The 18,890-nt window shown below is 46.4% G+C and overlaps 1 protein-coding gene across 28 annotated transcripts in view; it reads right to left on the minus strand.

The window, feature by feature from the left end:
- DLGAP1 (DLG associated protein 1) overlaps positions 1-18,890 on the minus strand; it is an 822,007-nt gene that overhangs the window by 82,104 nt on the left and 721,013 nt on the right. For 9 of the 28 annotated variants that reach the window (XM_031690240.2, XM_072949185.1, XM_031690243.2 and 6 more), the window contains one exon: positions 2,105-2,134. The exons of the other annotated variants lie outside the window; for them this stretch is intronic. In XM_031690240.2, the coding sequence (XP_031546100.1) occupies positions 2,105-2,134 (30 nt within the window). The remainder of the gene's footprint in view (positions 1-2,104; positions 2,135-18,890) is intronic. 28 annotated transcript variants of the gene reach the window in all.

Consider the following 18,890-nt stretch of genomic DNA (forward strand, 5'->3'; position numbering starts at 1 on the left):
TGAGGTCTGGTTCTGAATCGAGTGTGTCCAACACCGCATTCCCCAGAGCATGCTTCGCAAACTCTCCCGTTCCAGATGCACTGAGAACACATGCGTGGAGCACACACCTCACCCCCTCAACCCCGACTGCACCCTGGGGGCCCCCGGGCACACAGGTTCTAACACAGTCACAGCACAGCATGCTCCCAAGCCTTCAAGCTACTCCAGCCCCAGCCAATAAGCTGCCAAAAGGATGCTCAAGCAGCGGTTGAAGTAAACCTGATCTGTGGTGCCCATGCCACTCCCCGTGAGCCCCAGCAACTCAGAGGAGCCGAGCGATGAGGAGGCTGCCTCTCAGGGTTACGTTCTGGGGGCTCAGATAGGCCGTGCTACCAGTAGTAACCAGGCTCACAGTGACGACCAGAGCAATACTTCTAGCAGAACAATGTTTTTAAATTATCTAATGTTCTCTTGGCCCTCTGGCTTTTTAAACAATTGATTTTGTTTTTCCATCCCTTTGTTGCAAGTGGAACACTGTGCTTAAGCCAAGCAGGCAACATAAACTTGGACTTCAAAGCCATCCCTTGATAAAACACAAAACAGCCCAGGCTGGACCAAGAGTTATCTGGAATTCTACAGATGATGAGCTGAAACTCCGGTGTGACTCGCCGCTGGGAGTTTCTGCAGGCAGCCGTTCCTGTGGTCCTGCGTGGTTTTGTTCTGTGTCCGCCATGTTTTTTTAGGCAGGGAGAGGTTTGGATGGCCTCTCAAGAAAATTCCATGTTGCCTTGCAGAGGGAGCTCGAATTCCTGCTGGGCCTTGCAGAGGCCTGAGACATGTGCCTCATTCCTTGAGGGGACATCATTTTGCTCCTCCGTGACCCTGGAACACCACTCCTGGTCCCTTCCTTACTGGAGGGCAGCAGCCCACACCCTGCCGTGAATGTCAGAGTCACGCCCTTTCAACTGTGTTTTGCAAAATGTGATGGTACTGAAGATCCACCAAAAGGACGGAGTCCCTCCCTTTGGATGTGTTAGTCCCACGGGGACATTCCCGAGTCCCCTTCATCTCCCAGCCTACAAACTCCAGCGCCCCCAGTCCCCGGGCTTGAGCCACGCCCACGGTCTCACCACCCCAAGCCCGCGGTCCGCGTCTCCATGCGTTGCCCATTCATCAAGCCACATCTCTTTTTAAGTTTGAAAACTCACCTTCGAGCCCACCACCTCTTCCAAGGAGCCCCCCTTGATTACGTGGGGAGGAGGCACCTTCCAAAGCACGACCGACAAACTCCCAGGAAACGAGAACGCACGCACACACGCCCCAAAGCGAACACAGACGCTCACGAGGAGAGAAAACGGCACGTTCTCGACGTGGGAAGCGAATGCGCGAGGCGAGGGTGATCGATTTCATACCAATAACCGATGAGTCACCACAGACCGTGGGGTGTTCTTTAACATTCCTGGGGGTTACTCAGCAAAACACGGCAGTGCTTCTCATCCCCACAGACCCTCCTCTCTCTTTAGACCCCTCTTCCTTTTCTTCTCAGTGTCCTGAAGGCACAGTGACAGGGGCCGGGGTGAGATGGATGCCACTAAGGGAGGCTGGTTCTCCCAGTAGCTCCTGGCGGTGCGTTGTGCTTTGAGGCTGGCCGATGCCGTAACCACTGAAATTTCTCATCTGGAGGCTTTAAGCACTCCATGCCTGCGTACCTCCTGGGCAGACATGTCTGCTACGTTGAGATAAGGGAACAAAACCCTCTAGAAAAGGTCCTACTGAGAGAAGGGAGGCAAGGTTCCTGACAACTCAAGGCCCAGCCTCGGACAAGGCACAGCCAGGGGTTCTCAAAGGAGCCCCGGGCCTGAGGCCATCCCATCAGGAGACAGAACCAGACACGTGGACTCCGTCAGGGCTGCCCCTCTGGGGTCAGTGTTAACGCCGCTCATGGAGGGCTGAGAGACACGTGGCCTGAAAGGACCAGAACGAGGAGAAACACAGATGGGACGGCAGGAGCTGGCGATCCGGACAGGGCGTCAGACACCACGGCCACAGAAGCGGTCTAGCTACAAAGCCACGCTGTGCAACCTTGAAGCAAAACATTACTGATGGTGTGGTTGTAAAAACGTACCTTCAACTGCAGAACTCAGTTTTATGACACCTTGAATAAAAACAAAAAGTGGCAGTTATATAATGGACCCAAATTACCTTGGCCAGGCTTCTCACAACACACACATGCTTCACATCTGGATTTTTTTTTTTTAAGGGGGGCTAGCATTTTGAGAATTTAACTAAACAAATATCAACTTCAAAAACTGAGTAATTTTCAGTCCTTGATTAAACCGCAGGAGTGTCTTTGTCTCCCCACGAGAACCCTTTGGGAGAGTTTTTCACTATTTCACTTTGGGATGAAACAGGCCAAGTCACAACAGTGTGAAGCACTACTTCTGTGCATAAATCAGGCTGGATAATGGGCTGGTAAAACTTCTCACCAAAGGACACCAGTGCCTGCTGCTCCTACTTAAACTGTGTATAGAGGTCGTCTGATGCATGTTGGGACAGGGCCGTTGCTGACATATGTAACAGGTAGTTAAAAACCGTGGTATGACCCGGCAGCTTCCCTCTCTGGGGTCACTGGGCCAGAGGGCGTTTCTGGTCTGCTGTGTTCAGAGTTCCCGTTCCCTGGAGGTCAGGGAAAGGGCCAAGCTGGTCAAATCATTCACGAGGCAAGGAGACGCTGCCCTTGGCTGGACATTCACGTGCCTTTTTGGTGAACTGAAAGGTGAAAATACTAAACTAAGGTAAGTTAGCCCTTGTCCAGTGATTTAATGAGAAGTATTTTTGTGTTTTGTTTTGGTAAGTCATAGTTATCTAAATAAACAGTGTTCCCCAAAACTACATGATACTTTACACTGAGGGAAAAAAAATGTCTACAGTTTCACTGGGTTGAGATTCTGGTTCTTATTCAGCCGAGAGGAGTTTCGAATGGAAAATGGGAACAAAACCCTTTTCAGTACTCGCAAAGCAGACTGGTATCAGCACGAACACACACCGATCTTAGCAGATTATGTTCACGAAGAGACAAGCTCGCTCTTCTTTGCAACTTTCTGAAAAAGCTGCTTTTAAGTTACTAGTTGAATTTCATCTTTCCTGCTGAACCAGTGCTGTCCGGTCAATGTTTAACAAGGGACCCTCCAGAGGAAAAAGTGTGTCTGTACGTGTGTGTGTCTGTACGTGTGTGTGTGTGTGTGTGTATCAGGACTCTTACTGATATGAGTGATGTGTGGGGGACAATGTGCACGTAGTAACAAACTTGCAGCCTCCTTTACGGCAAGTTCCATTTAGTCCGTAGGTTCTTACAGAATACTCTGGTTGATTTGGGCCAAACCCTTGTATCCATAGCCAGCAAATCCATCGTGATTTGACAAAATCATGCACTGAATTCTCAGCTCTGCTCTTTTCCCAACAATTTCATTATCATTCTATCTTTTATTTGATTTCTACTCAACGGTTTTTCACTTTCATATAAATTATTTTCATTAAATTAAAACTCTTTTAACTTCAACACTGTCAATACTCCCACCCTGGCCTGTTTCAAGCGCCAGCTTTGATGTCAGTGAACATGGTGTTGGGAAGGGATGGCAAAACTACTGAGTCATATTTTAGCATAAAAGTGTAATAGACATAACCTCAGGGGTCTGGAGAGTAAAATGTAGTCAAATGATTAGGCGATGAAGAGCTTTAGGTGTTTAGCACCTTTGTTTTTAACATGATTATTTAATTGTGAGTTTATATAATTTAACTTGTAATAATGACTGGGTTCATGATGGACTTGCAAAATGTAACGGATTGGCTCTTGCGTGCTGGTAGGAACCAGATCTGACACACCATGGCTGTAACTCATGTTTCTTTCTACTCAGACCCAGAGAAGAAAATCTTGACCTTCAGAACACTTCCTGAGATACTCACCAAAGGGGTTCTAATGTAACCAAACAAGACACACGTGCATAAGCTGAGTACTGACTATCATTTTGCCAGTAATTTCAAAAGCTCTGAAACCCATCATCCGCCAAAACATACTGTATGTAGATCACCCTGGAAACAACAGTCAATGACAATCAGCTAAGAATGCCGTCTAAATGGATTTGGCATTCTTGGGTCAGGCAACCATGCCAAGGGGTCTGAGTCATTGGCTTAATAAGCAATGATCCTGTCTTTTTTAAACTGTAGAATCTTTATGCGGGAAACCAGGTCAGAATATTGATGTTTTTTCCAGCCATATTTATTTTTGTGCATAACCATGGAGTCACTCAGATGAAGGGACAGCAGTATGCTCTAATCAGTGTGTAGAAACAGGCTCGATGCAAGGAAAGCAAGGGAGTTTAAAGACATTCTTACGGGGGGTGTGGGCGGCGGTGGGTGGGAGCCCAGTAATGCACAGAGAGTCAGGGGGACAAGATCAGTTTAAGAGCAAAAGTCTGACTTCAGAGCTCTGCTTATAAATGTGATTTTAACAAAAACATTGGTGATTCGTTACTCCATGTGAACTCCTCTTATTTCTTTAAACCTCAAATCGAGTTTTTCCCTGCAGTGGGATAGGGTTTTACACTGCAAAGTAACGTTACAGTGAAAATCTAGCATTGGCTACCTCTGGTTACATAGCTAATGATAACGTTATAGAAAAGTTTGTCGACTGAGAAGACATTGCTTTTATCTTAAGATAGAAATATTTTAAAAATTGGAATCTTTAAGCAATGATTGATGTTGACGCTGAGAAGCTACATGGAGCGCTGCTGACTTTTGGGACACACGAGAGACATTATCTGGTGACTGCTGACAGTGACATTGCCTGGAATTCGGGGTGAACTGTAACACATACAGATATGTAGATATGCACACAATGGCTCCTACCACTCCCCACCCCCCATTCAATGCGTCATCGTCTGCCGAAATGCTTTTTCCACTGAATGACTCATTTCAAGTCATCTAAAATAATTCTTAGGAGAAAGGGTCAGGCTAAAATAATTCATGCTAAAGTGTGAATGACTAGAGCTCACTAAAGCTCTCCAGTGACATCTCATTGTTTTTGAGATACTAATCACATTTTCAACCACGGCCATCAAGGCCCTAGGTGATGTATTACTGCTTGTTTTCTTATTTCTTCTACTTCATTTCAGGTGACTTTCTCCCTTATTCAGAGGCTTTGGCCACTACAGGTTTCATCTCTGCTTGGCGATGCTAATTCCTTTTTGCCCCCTCTCCCCGCAAAGCACTAGCTACTCCCTCTGGTTTCCCCCAACCTGCCCCGTCTTCCTCCAGCTAGTTCTTTGTATTCGTTCAGCTTGTGCTTCAAATGTCACTTCCTCTGAGAGGCCTTCCTTGATTACTCTATTTAGAGCAGCCCCAGTAATAACTCTCTAGCCCATTTCTCTTATTTATTTATTTATTTATTCAATAGCACTTCTCACCACTTAAAATTATCTCACTGATTTATCATTTGGGTCCTTGTTTAGGTCTGTCTTCTTCATTAGGATGTAAGCGTAATGAGAACAGGGACCTGGTCTGTCTTGCTGGCTGCTGGGACTCCCTAGATGAGAGCAGTGCCTGGCAGAGAGTAAATCCATGGAGTGTTAATCCATATTTATCGAACGAAGATAGGATCATTCCCAAGTGTTTCCAGGTGTCCTCAAAGAAAATCTGATCAGTCCCAGAAAGTGCAGTTCAAACGTGCTGTCTTAATTGTGGGTATCACTGAGCAGAGTCCTACATTGTGTTATTTTGACCACTATTTCTATTCAGAGGCTGGTCTTCAGGGAGCTCAGTGAATGCTAACATGAGAGTGAACATACATAAGTTACAGCAAAGATGTCGGGTTCAGGATAATAATGTAAACAGGTCCCAAGAAGCAAGTTTATTGATTAGTTGGAAACAAGATTATGCCCTAAGTGGACTTCAAGGAATATTAGCTAATTGAGTTTACATCCAAATAGCTCTAGAATCTGCAGTTTTCTCGCCTCTGCTGTCATTACCCGAGATCAAGCTATCAGAGCAATGTTCACATGAATCTGTATGATACGATATGGATAGACAAAGAGGAACTAAGATGTTTTGACGAGAACTGTGTGTTTTGCCTAACACAGTGAATTCTAATAAGATTCAGAGGAAGCTCACAAAGATTTCAAAGGAGTATATTAGTGGACACATTATCCGCTTGACAAAAATGGGCAGAGGTGGTTCAAAGTGGAAGAGTCTTTAAAGTCCCCAACATCAACGGGCTGGAAACAGGCTGAGATTATTCAGTTGCAAATGCTATTTCTTACGTGCAATGGACTAAATTGTGTCCCTCTCCTCCTTGCCCCAAATTCATATGTTGAATTCCTAACTAATCCCCAGCGTGACAGTATTGGAGATGGGGCCTTTGCCAGGTAATTAGGTTTAGAAGAGGTCATGAGGGTGGGGCCCCCATGATGGGATTAGTGCCTTAAAAGAAGAGGAGGAGGCATATATGGCTCCCTCTCTGCATATACACACCAAGGAAAGGCCATGAGAACACACAGCAGAAAGACGTTCATCTACCAGACAGGAACAGAGGCCTCACCAGAGCTTTCCTGTGCTGGCGCTCTGATCTCAGACCTCCAGCCTTCAGAATTGTGAGAAATAAATATCTGTTGTTTGAATCATCCAGTCTATGGTAGTTTGTTATGGCAGCTGGAGCTAAGACAGCATGGAAACAGGGTAACTTAGAAGGTGTGACCAAGAGTTTTCAGGGTGGGTGATCAGAGCAGCAGAGAATCGTTCTCAGGGAGCAGAACTGGGCCCTCCAGTCAGGGTACTGGGAACACGTGGACTTCAGGATTGCTGGGGCCAGTGACTGCTCTTGCCTCTTGTTCCTCCACGCTGTGAACGACAGTGCCCACTGCCTTGAGCTCACCTCTGTAGCATCAGTATATGCTGAGTGTGTGTGTGGTGGTGGTGGTGGTGGCAGGGGGTGGAGGAGTAGTTTTCATTTCAGTTTTCACAAATCTTCGTGTTGAGAGCAACCGTACCGGAGAACTACATCAAAAGAGCATCATCAGCACCTGACCCTTATTTATTTGGACCTTGAACTTGAACTTAATGCCATAGTGAGACAACATTTCTGGAGGGCTTTGGGAGTCAGTATATTTTGCCTTACAGAGGAATATAAATACTTCTGTGTACACATAATGAAAAATCGGCAAAACAATGAGGACTGATATTTCCTTAACTCCGCTCTGTTCAATTCAGCTGCCTCTCCTCTGCAGGGCTGCGTCTCTAACTGTACACAGCTCAGTGATGTCTAGGAGTCTGAAGTCTTTGCCCACTAATAAAAGTCACAAAGTTGGTTAAAAAAAAGGGTTTCTTTCTAAATGATTTTTTGTTTTTGTTTTTTAAATCTTTTAATTTTTTATTTTACATATAGATACAAAATTTTAGCCTATGCAATTTATGTGAAGGATTTACAAAAATACCATGTGCTTTTTTATGGGGAAAGGGGAAAAACGATTGGCTCCATTTTAATCTGATTTTGCCTTGATCATACCAAATTTCAGATCCAGGTTCAAAGTATTATGGGTGGGAAGTCATACAGGCTGGTGTCCCTGGACAGAGCCACGTGCCTGCAGCTCCCAGAGGACTTAGTAAGAACTGGGATTCCTTCCTAGAGTTGTTCTTCTCCCAGATAAGGACCAAATAAGGTTGCCAGAGGGTGAGCTGTGGCTGACTAAGGATGGCCGTTCCCATTGAGAAGTGGCGTCTCTGTTGCTCTCCTTGACCTGGGTGGGCTCCGTGACTGCTTTGACCAGTTGAATGTGGTGGAAATGATGCTATGTGGGCCCACCCTTAACACTTCCTGTCTTCCGGGCACTCTCTCTGGGAGCTCTGATCTGCTATGTAAGAAGTCTGGAAGCTGCGATGCTAGGGTCACTTACAGGTGCTCCGTCCCACAGCCTCAGCTGAGCACACACTCCCAGACACTGAAACCAAGGTACCACGTGAATAACGCCATCCTGGGTCTCCTAGACCTGCCCAGCCTCCCACTGAATGTGAAACAGAAGAGTCTCCCAGGGGAACCCCATCTAAATTCATGACCCATAAGATCATAGGCTGTAATAAAGTGGTTGTTCTTAAGTTCCTATTCTACACTTTGAAGTAATACGTTATCCGGCAACAGGTAACTGAACAGCGCCCTGTGCCTGAATTCTCTGGCCCTACCTCGCATCTCACCCCTTGGCATCTGTAACTCTGGTTAAATTAGCCGTCTGCTTCCCTGAACATTGCTTTGTGCTCCCCCCGCCCCTTGATGTTTCAGCTGTTCGTTTATGGGGATTTTCCCAGCGAAGTTCTCCCTGACCTTCTAAACTAGCTCCTTTGTTGTAGTAGCTTCTCCTGCAAGAGCTGTATTTCTTTCAGAGCAATGATCTCTGTGATTATCTCTCTAATGTCGGTCTCCACCTCCAGACTGTGAGCAAGACTCTTTGATCATCGGTGATTTTCAGAGTCAAGCAGTGCATCTGGATGTAGTTAGTGCCGGATAAACACTGAAGGAGCTGAATGGGAATGTCTGATGCAGCGGATAAGGGCTCCCTCCTCACCAGAGCCTTCAATAACTGTGCCCCACACTTCTCTCTCATGCGCTGTGAACATCTGGATTCAAAGCCCGCATAACTGGGGAAAGACAGTGTGACTTAACTTCTGTCTGTGTGGGCAGCTCAGCACAGCTGAAGTTGCCGAAGTTCCTATTTGTCATCGCTGTGCAGAGACGAGGAAGCTGCTGGTTGCTTCCGGGTGTGTGTGGACACAGAACGGAGAGGAAAAACAAAAACCAGTCAGTGTTCCCTCACATTTTGTCTTTGCAGGAAATTAGGGAGCTCTCCTGAGAATCTAAAGAAAGTGGTGGATGCTCAACTTTCTAAATGATTTCTAAATTTAAGTTTAGAAAAAATTTCTTACTAGATTTTGAGCTCTTTCCTAACTGACTCCTTCATCCAGAGCTGCAGCGGGAGAGAGCTGCGGCTCGCAGGAGGGCTGATGTGGAGGTAAAGAGTCCATCCCTTCTGTTACCACTGCTTCCAAAATGATTTTCTTAATATCTAATTTGCAGTCTACCATTTAAAAAAAAATGTATTTCCCTACTTATTTAGTCCTGTGGGTGTGGAAAATAGGTAAACCATCAGAAATTGTCTTAAAAATTTCTGCTCTGTTTCTTTAAGTCCTTAGTCTCATTTTTGCTGTAAGTGAAATAAGTCCAAACCCCTATAAAAGTCCTTAAAATTTCCATTTCATAATTTCAGAAGGATTTTCCTTTGCCTTGTTATATTTCTCCCCACAGTGTCCAAATGGGTCTGTGCACAGTATTTCTGTAAGAGGGCTTAGTGGTACCCCAGTTGGAGAAAAGGGGACCTCCATTTACCCATAGCATTCTCGTTCTTTATAAGAGAAGACGGTCCCTGAGTGGCAGGGCTGCTTTGTGGACAGACATATTCCACGTCATTTTGGCGCGTTCACGCCCTCCGGGACGTTGCCCATTTCTCTCTCTCTGACTTGTGCCCGCTCCCGAAGTGCACAGCACTGCACTTGTCCCTTCTGAATGTGTAACAGATTAAAGAGCTGGGCAGGAGGCAGATGGAGACACACCTTTGATCTCTCATCCTTGAGGGTGAAGGGAGGGCAGACACCTGGCGGCTGCTGAGCCAGAAACAAAACACAGGCGGGCTTGGAATTACCCGAAAGGGAGGCGCAGTTCCGCCTAAGAGGCAGCTGGGTGCGGGGCACCTGCATGAAGGGCAGAGGACGCAGCAGAGTCCCAGCGATGTGAAATCGGGCTAGCGGGGGCGGTTTAGATTTCTTAGGCAGAGGTTGGGAAAGATCGGGCAGTTAGCTGCACTGAGAACGAATTTAAAGTCATTCTTCTGCAAATAGTATTGCAAAGCGTTCAGCTGTGAGCAAACGCTCAAAGGCAGTTTTGCTGGCAATTCAGGAAGCTTTCCAAGAAAGGATTTTTAAACATTGCTTTTTCCTTGGCAGAACTCTGTTTTTTATTAAGGATTTCACCTTTGCACCAGGATGCTGTAAATGGTCTTGGTCAAAACAGGATATGGAGCGTTTCCCGTGATTTTTGGTGAACCCGCATTGCCCCCTGGCGTTTGCGTGCTGTTTTACACCATCACACAGAAAGCCCCGAGATCGCCGGTCAAGCTGTGTAGGATGCCGCTTCCCGCCTTATCTGGGGAGTATGGTCGTGGTTTGACAATACAGGGAATGACATTTTGAAATTAAGATTCTTTCCTTCTCCACCCTCCGCAGGATCTTCTACGGATTTTCCGGTAGCTCGTAAAAGAAACCGATCAGATTCTCATCTGCCAATTTTTAACACAGAAAAGGTCCTGTGAGTGGCTGCCACACACTAACCCATTTTTCAGAACCGACTCAAATACCTGCTGTGTTTCACACTTCCCGACTTCTCCTTGGCATTTTGTACATACAGCCCTGGACTGTCCAGTGCTCTCTCTGATGGAAACATGAAAGCGAGGATTGTACCTGATTTATATTTGTATCCACCTTGACTAGCATGATGCCTGGCAGAGAGTCCGCGAACAACAAAAATTTATGCTTTGCTGTTTGCATACAACGATGCTGTTCACAAAAGGATCAAGAACATTTACCAATCAGCAGAAGCTGAAAAGTCAACATCGCGACAGAATTGGAGGTGCGAGGACATGGTCCTTGGATGGGACTCAAGGGTCCTTAGGTACCTGAAACTCTGCAGGTACCATGCCCAATGATGGGGGAGAATGGTTAGAATCACCTAAAATTAGAATATTTAACAAGCTAGGAATCTATAAAATTATCTGTTTCTTCCCCCAAATGAACCTCTTCTCTAGAGAGATGATGAGTCTATTCCTTACCACCAGTTCATTCACGAGTCCCTTTGGGGCAGACATTTCTGGGAATGAGTGTAAAGCGTCAAATGATGTTATGGAAGATACTGTGGCACACTGCTCGAGGCCATCGTCCCTGAGCTGAGAGACAATACGTGTGAAACCTGGGGTCGAGGGTACGTCATGAGTTTCGTGGCAGAGTCTACAAAGGAAATGACACTGTGACTCAAAGAGTCAGGCTCGCCCGTGTGCAACGTGGACAGCGCTGCTCTGCTTTAGAGATTGTCTTAGGGCAGAAGAAATGACCAGATCCCAAGAAGTGACTGCTTTACGGAGGGTCGGGAGGTTGCTATGATTAGCAAGACTGCTTTTTAGGTTATAATATTGTCATATTAATACTATCGATAAAAGCTCCTTGAAGCCATTTATTATGCTTTTATTTAGTTAAAATGAAACATTTCAAGGAGGAAGGCCCTTGGACTCAAAGCCCGATTCATGATTGCTAAGGAGCTTACGTTTTGGAGTCAAACTGAATTGGGACGAATATTGACTGGGTCACTGATCAGCCGTTTGACCTTGGAAAAGTCACTAAACTTTTCTGTGTCTCAGTTTCCTCAATGGTCAAAATGAGGATGCCACTGCTGGCGTCTACTGCTGGGCGCTGTGTTCGCTGACGAGCCGCACCATGTGAGCTTCCCACTAGGGTAGACTAGGGGAGATTTTAAAAATCTGTCCTGTTGAAAGAGCCAGGCTCCTGGGCAGGTCCATTCTGTGAGACATTATTAAAACTCCCCAATTACAAAGGAATGTTCTCAGTGGTGGGGCTTCTCCAGTGCCGATCTTGTCCCTGAGGGTGGCCTCAGTGCAAACCTGGACTTAAGCACATCTCTGATGCTTCCAGACCGGCATGTCTGGACCTCTGGGGGGTGCAGTGGGGGCGTGAGGAGGTCCATTCTTGTCTTATTCCAGTGCAGAGCTCCGCCTGCAGGGCTAGCCCAGAGCCCGAATGGCTGCTGGCAGTGGGGTCAAGGGCAGACTTCTCTGGCCCTGGTTCCTTTAGAAGGCATCCAGAGTATGCCACTGTGATGTAAAGTTATTTTGAGCTGCTGGCATTTGAGAATGGGCTTTTTTTCTGAGCTCCTTTGTCTGTCTCAAAGCCAAGCCTCCCCACGGAAGAGCTCAATTTTTATACAATCACTCCGCAGGGGTTTCTGCAACCAGGTATGATTGAGTCATCACCAGAGAGGAGAAATGTCACTACATTTAAATAGACATTGTCACAGAACTATCATGTCTCTCATCTGTCCTCCTGAGGGTCTGTTTATCTTTCCTGAGTCATTCGTTAAGTGCCTTTTCCTGCTCTTTCTCTACAAAAAGTGGAGATAAGCCTCAAATTCTAACTACCTCCATGAGTCATGTTTTTCTGTGAATTCCCATATGTACATGAATTAAAATCTGCATTTTCTCCTGCTAATCTGCCTTTTCTCAGTTTAATTCGCAGGCCCCTAAGGCAGGAACATAGGAGGACAGAGGAAAAACATTTCCTCCCCAGCACATTCCTCTATGGCTTTGGCCAAATATTGGCCTCCACTATGCTAAGTCTCTCCTCGGGCCCTCAGAAGTGGCCTGGCACCTCGCATCAGGACAGCCTCAGTTTAAGGAGCTGTGACAAACTGAAGTCCACCGTAAATAAGAAATAGAATGCCCTATTACTTTTAAAGTTTTGTTTATTTATTTATTTGAAGCTCAGGAACGCTCCCTTGCCCCTTCCTCCATGTGAAGCCATTTATGAACCAGGAAGCAGAAAACTGACCAGATACAACCTGACCGCGTGGGCATCCTGACCTCAGAGCTCCAGCCACCAGGACCAGGAGAAACACATTTCTGTTGTTCACAGGCCCCTCAGGCTGTGATCTGTAGTTATAGCAGCCTGAACGGACTAAGACAGTGAGAAAACAGGAGCCCAGAGAGGTTAAGTAAAAGCCTGTGGCCACACGGCTCCCGGTGGAAGAGTCTGGAGTCTAAGTCGGGGCTCTCCGACCTCAGGGTCCGACTTCTTCATCCCCAGTCTCCTCCACTCCAGCGTCCACGGGGGCAGGGGCCACGCATTTTACTTCCTTTGCAGCTCTTCTCTCAGTGCTTTTTGTGTGGTGAGAATGTAGTAAATGCTGAAATGCAACGCTGGGTGCAAAAGCTGGCAGCCTAGTTAACATCCAGCTCACCTACTGAGTGTGCGTGCCTTTTAATTCCAAAGGCAGATTATACCATGAGTAACTGACTTGGATATTCCGCATCAACTCTCTGTTTCGAAAATAAGAATCTGGCTTTTAATCTGGTTTGCTCCTCATATTAAATCCGAGACATTTAATTTTGGGTTTAAGAGATTGAAGCAAGGGAAAGGCTAATCTCGATGACCCCTGAGGCCACCTGTGTCTAAGAAGGTGATTAGGAAAGAAGACTAGAAGGGAGAGATGGAAAGTAAGGAAAGAGTTGAAAGGAAAATAATGGGTCTTGTACATGTCATCCAGTGCCTGGTAAATTGTGCAAATTTACGCAAAAGGAGTCATACCGTGCTTTTGTGTTCGCTTAGAACTCTGGTGAGAAAATGTGTTGCGAAGAACAAGATCACCTGTCTCTACTTCACTCTCCAAGCTGCAAGCAAGGGACATACAGTATTTAACATCATGAAGGCAGATTTGCAGAGGCTTGCTCAACACACTGGCATTGAGCTAAAAATCAGCGCTTCCCTGTTACTGATAAGATCCTGCTGTCTACCTGGCAATTTCTCTTTTCCTCCATTCCTATGGTCTTTGCTCACTTCCATCCCCGCCGGCTGATTCATCCAGGCTCCTGCCGCCACCTCCTCGGACCCACTCCATCGCCTACTTTCCCTTCCACCTCTGCAGGAGGGTTCTGGTAAAGTTTAACCACAGGCTCTTTGAATGAAGGGAGAGGGGCATCTGATTTGGAGCATTTGCTGGTTTCCATGGTGTAAATTTTGCCATATGGCTGTTTGGAAGCTACCAACTTGACCTTCACCAGCTGGAAAAACACTTGAAAGTTTCACAGTCAGTTCTCACGCACCAGTTATGAGCTGGCCCTGGTGCAGCCTCTGGAATCCCTCTCTCCACACCTCAGCCTTAAGGAAAATGACTTGTCCTTGATAATCCCATTGCCCTCAAGCCGTTTGAGGCCACTTCTCCTCCTCCTCTCATGAGAAGACATGGGAAGGCAAGCGTCCAAAAACAGGACATTAATTAATTAGAAAAGGTGCCATATTTTCATGGTTTAGGATTTGTCTTTTTGTGGGAAGAGGAAGATAATTAGATTTATCTATTTATTTTAACGGGCGTACTGGGGATTGAACCCAGGACCTCATATATGCTAAGCATGTGCTCTACCTCTGAGCTCTACCCTCCCCCTATTTTCATGGTTTAAACTTCCAAATTCAGCAGGGTAGCCCCTGAAAACTTTCTTTCCTCCCATATTCCCAATTACCAGGTTTCTGTGCCCAAATGCGATCCAAGCTCTCAGTTTCCATGCACCATTCCCACTGCCATTTGGAGATCATTTTTCCATGACCATCACCCTACAGACACTCTTGTTTTGAGGCTAAATTCACTTAGACCATTTTCTCTGTCTATATAGACTAACTTCCAGGAGAGTCCTCCTCTTCTGTAGTAACTTTTTCTGCAGCCTCTGTTTCACTGGCCTTTCCATCCCGTCCTCTGAGAGTTCAACATTCATGTTTACAGCCTTACAAATCTCCCCAACTTTAAGGATCTCTGTCTCCCCTCCAGTTCCTCAACCAACTGCCCCGTCAGACCTCAGACATCTGTATTTCTCAAAACAACTTCACCTCTGAGTGCTTAACCGTGAAATTATCCCTTTGGACCCCACTATCTTCCCCCTGAATCAGCTCTTCGGTGCATCTGGACCTGCCCCTGGCCATCTGTGAGCTCCAGCGCTTGCCCGTTTCTCCCCCGTGAATCAGCACTCTGCCATCTTAGGTGATGTCCTTCTTGGCCCGGACTCGAATTCCACGAGAGAATTCTCTGTCCGCTGGCCCAGCTACCACCTGCACCTCTGCTAAGACGGGTTTTAGTATCGGTTCAATCCCCAGTACCTCCATTAAAACAAACAAATAAATAAAAACCTAATCCCCACCCCCAGAAAAACCACAAAAAATAAACCAAAAGAAGGAACAGGGAAGGGAAGTGATTGAACTTTTGGTTTCCACAGTTCTTCCTCAAGTGTTTCTTTTTTATGAAAATTTCCTTATAATGTCTATTCCCTTTCAGTTTCGTATTTTTTTCCCTTCAAGTTTCCTAATTTATTCGTTTTCTTTCTTTTTTTTTTTTTAACCACCATCAGAATTAGACTTTACATCTCATGTCACTGTTCACTGGGACCAAGACTGATGGTTCAGATGTGCTGAAGGTCATTGGCTTCTAATAATGTGAGGAAGACACAAATAAGGAAATTAGGAAAAAGGGTCCATGTTGGCATGCCATACAAAGCAGAATTTGGTATAGACCAAAGGCATAAATGAGGGTTTGGTTTAGTAGGGACCCTCAAAAGTACCCTGATAAAGGAAGCTCCCTGTTATATTTGGGTCACGTGATTTCCATGGCTAATGGGTTACTTTGAAAAAACATGAGTCAGATGAACAAAATTTACTCTGAAACTTGATATTAACATGAGTATGGCTTTAGCAAGTAAACTTTTTTTTTCATCTTTAAATTTACTGGCCTGTACTTATATTTATGATTGTCACAATATAGTGATAAAGTACTGGCCTAAAGAATTCCATAATCCCACTATACAGCAATATTTTGAAAAAGGGTTGAGGAATTAGTTCATTTCATATTTCACATAAGAAAAGATAAAGGGAAAAGGCTAAAAATGACATAATGCTCGTCCGTATTTTTCTCTATCACTCACTGTTTTCTTTAGTTCATCTCAGCATATAAGGAGTTAGCCTTAGGAGAGCTTGGAGAAATTTACTAATTATTTTTAACTTTATCATCAAAACTATATCAAGGGAAACAAATTCCTGGCTGCTTATAAGCTGCCTTGGGTAATTCAATTTAGATCAGGATCAAAGGTTAAGTGCCTCTCACCAGAGGAGAGAAGTCACCGTGTCTGTTATGCGCATTTTTTGGAGTGGTTTTTATTGTTAGTATGAAGAGAAATGGATGCCCTCCCACCTCCCCGCCCCAACTCCAAGCCGCTGAGACTCGTGCTTAGGCGTCCAAAACACATTACAGGTCCGTTACAAAGTTCTCCTGGTCTCCAGAGTTCAAAAGCAATTTTATCATTTTAATTAGCAGTCTGTTCTTTTACCAGGCATCAGAGGACCCCGCGGCCCACCCTCACTCCAGTTTACAGTGAAATAGGAGGCTTTAGCTCTCCGGGGCCGTCGGTACCTCACCCCATTTATTTGCGTTGGCAGTGGTTCAGGCCCCCAGAAGCCAACCTTGCTTCTGGAAGCCAGAGCCAGATGACCCAGCGGGGCCGGGCTGTGCATGTGGTAGCTGTTTGCTAACTGCTCAGCACTTTAAAGTTTCCAAGTGCTCTCCTGTAACTGAGTTCTCCTGTTATCCTTGCAGGGAGATGGACATCAGCTCTGAATTACTGCCACCCAACAACCGTCTTTATTAACTTTTCTCCTCCATTAGGACATCAAAAGTTCTGTCCCTGGAAATTGAACTGGCTTCTCTAGTGTTCCAGAATTAGCGAACGAGGCGGGCCTGCTGGCAGTGTGGGGCTAGGGTCTAAGTAGCTAATCCTGGGCTCACTCAGTTCTGTCAAAGCTCATAGCCTGGCCATCACAAAGCCAGCCCCAGATCACCATTAAAGGGGTTCAACTCTTCGCTTGAGGTGTTCAGGGTTTCTTAATATAAAATCCACTATATTTCTTCACTCTGCTGATCTCAAGGAGCAAACATAAGGCAAACTATATTTCCTAAGATTTAATTTTCTCTTGTCTATCTATACTAATCTGCACGTTGAAGAAATGCAAAATATTTAATTATACCGGGCCCAGGCAGAAACTTGTTGGAAAACCTATTTTGATAGGAAGGCCATCACCGCATAAGATGTATACCAGTCAGATCAGCAGAGAAGCTCCTAGCTGACTATGATTCAGTGATGAGAAAAGGGAAACCCAGGCACCCAGGGTAACTGACTCAGCACAACTTGGTGTATGATTTACTCAGGGCCACGAACACTCTGTGATTGCCCAGCTCAAGTCAGAGTGTCCCAATACATTTAAAATGGAAGTATCTTCCTCCACTGAAAATCTATTTGTTTGGAAAGGACAGAAGGGAGCTGAGATTGGGTGAGGAGCCTGCGAGGGGGCGCACTTTGTCTCTGTGTCTCTACTGACTGGCATTCAGTGTTAGTAGTGCCTGTATCAGCTGCTGATGTAAGGGGACAATGGCTTTTTAGATGTACAAGTTGTCTGATCTCATCAAAGAGCTAAAACACTACGTGAAGCAGGGAGAGATAACTACCTGTCCTTGGGGTCTCCAGGGTGAAGGGGTTCTGGACTTACCCTTCAGTCTGCGTGGCAGCATGTGGTGTCCTGGGATAGAGAAGAGGCCAGGGCTTGGGCTGACCAGTTGGACCTGGGGTAGAGAAGAGGCTGGTGCTGAGAAGCTGTGTGGGGCTGAGTCTGGAGCAGCTGGGACAAAGGACAGCAAGGAGCATTTGGGCATCTTAGTCTGTGAACGCAGGATCCACCCCAAGGCTGTGGAGGTGAGGGGCCGCATGCCGCCAGCTGGTCACAAGACCATTCTGGGGGAAGAATGCTCAGGAAGGAGGGTGGGGACTTTAGTGCATCATGGTGCTAGAAATCTCTTATTCCGGAGTCTCTGAAACTCCGTGAAGGCTGTGACTCAGAATGAGCGGGAAGAGCTGGTCCCCAGGGTGGAAGTTTGGCGCTGGCTTGACACGGAGTCAGAACTCCCCATCAGTGGGAGCGCTGGAATCCTATGCTCTGAAGTGAATCCCGTTGACCTCAAGTGCTCTCGGGGCACTTGTGTGTTTATAAGTTGGTGGAACGGGTGAGAAGGGAAGAAAACATGAGAAAGGTTATAAAGGGCAAACGGAGCTGGTAGTGACTAGTCAGAGACATCGGAGGACAGAAATTGCCACAACTGCTCTAAGTGTGAGAGGATGGTGGTCCCCACCTCAGATGGAGAAATGGAAATGTGAGGAGGATGTGTGTTCAGAGGAGAGGGAGTGGCTGTTTTCCACTTGTCGCCTTTTAGAAGATGAAGGGCTACTTGAAAGTTCACTGGATGTGCATCAATTCCCTGTTTCCTTGGAACTTTTTAGTTGGCCAACTTCCGGGGCCGCGTCGCAGGGGCGTTTGTCCTCCCTCCCGTGCGCGCATGTCTGCGGCAGCCAGGGGGAGGCGTCGCCCAGCAGCGCTTCGTGGACCATTCCCTTGGGGACTAATGCCCGCCCTTAGACCAGCTCCTCCCTGCTGCCTCGTCCAGGCTGAGCCTCTAACCCCGACAGTTCCCAGAGCATCAGGAGTGGCTCTGTCTGGACAATTATACCACTGGGAACATTAAGACTGCTTTGTAAAACCATAAGCCCCTAGGAACAGATGCTTTAAAAGATGAAAACACAAGACGAGTGGCAGCGGATAGGATGGCGGAAGCTGAGGCACCTCTGTGCATCCCCGTCCTATTCGGGAGGAGCCCACCCGAGGGGCTGTGTGCGGGGTACCAGGGACCCGAGGGGCTGGCACGGTTGGCTTTGCACAGAGACCACTGGTTAGGGCAAGGTAATTATCTTCTGCACTGAAGAAAATAACTAAATCTCATGACAATGAGAAACGGTCCTTTTGAGGGTGCATTGCTGGATTTTTCTTCAAATCATTCAGACCAACTTTGAACTAAAACTCCTGCGAGAACACGGGGGAGCCACGCCTCTCCGCTTCCCAGCTGTCCTGCTGAGGGGCTGGCGGGGTCAGAGGAATCTTGTGGGAGGGAAGTATTTTTC

This window comes from Vicugna pacos, chromosome 24 (genome assembly GCF_048564905.1).
Source record: "Vicugna pacos chromosome 24, VicPac4, whole genome shotgun sequence".
Lineage (NCBI taxonomy): Eukaryota > Metazoa > Chordata > Mammalia > Artiodactyla > Camelidae > Vicugna > Vicugna pacos.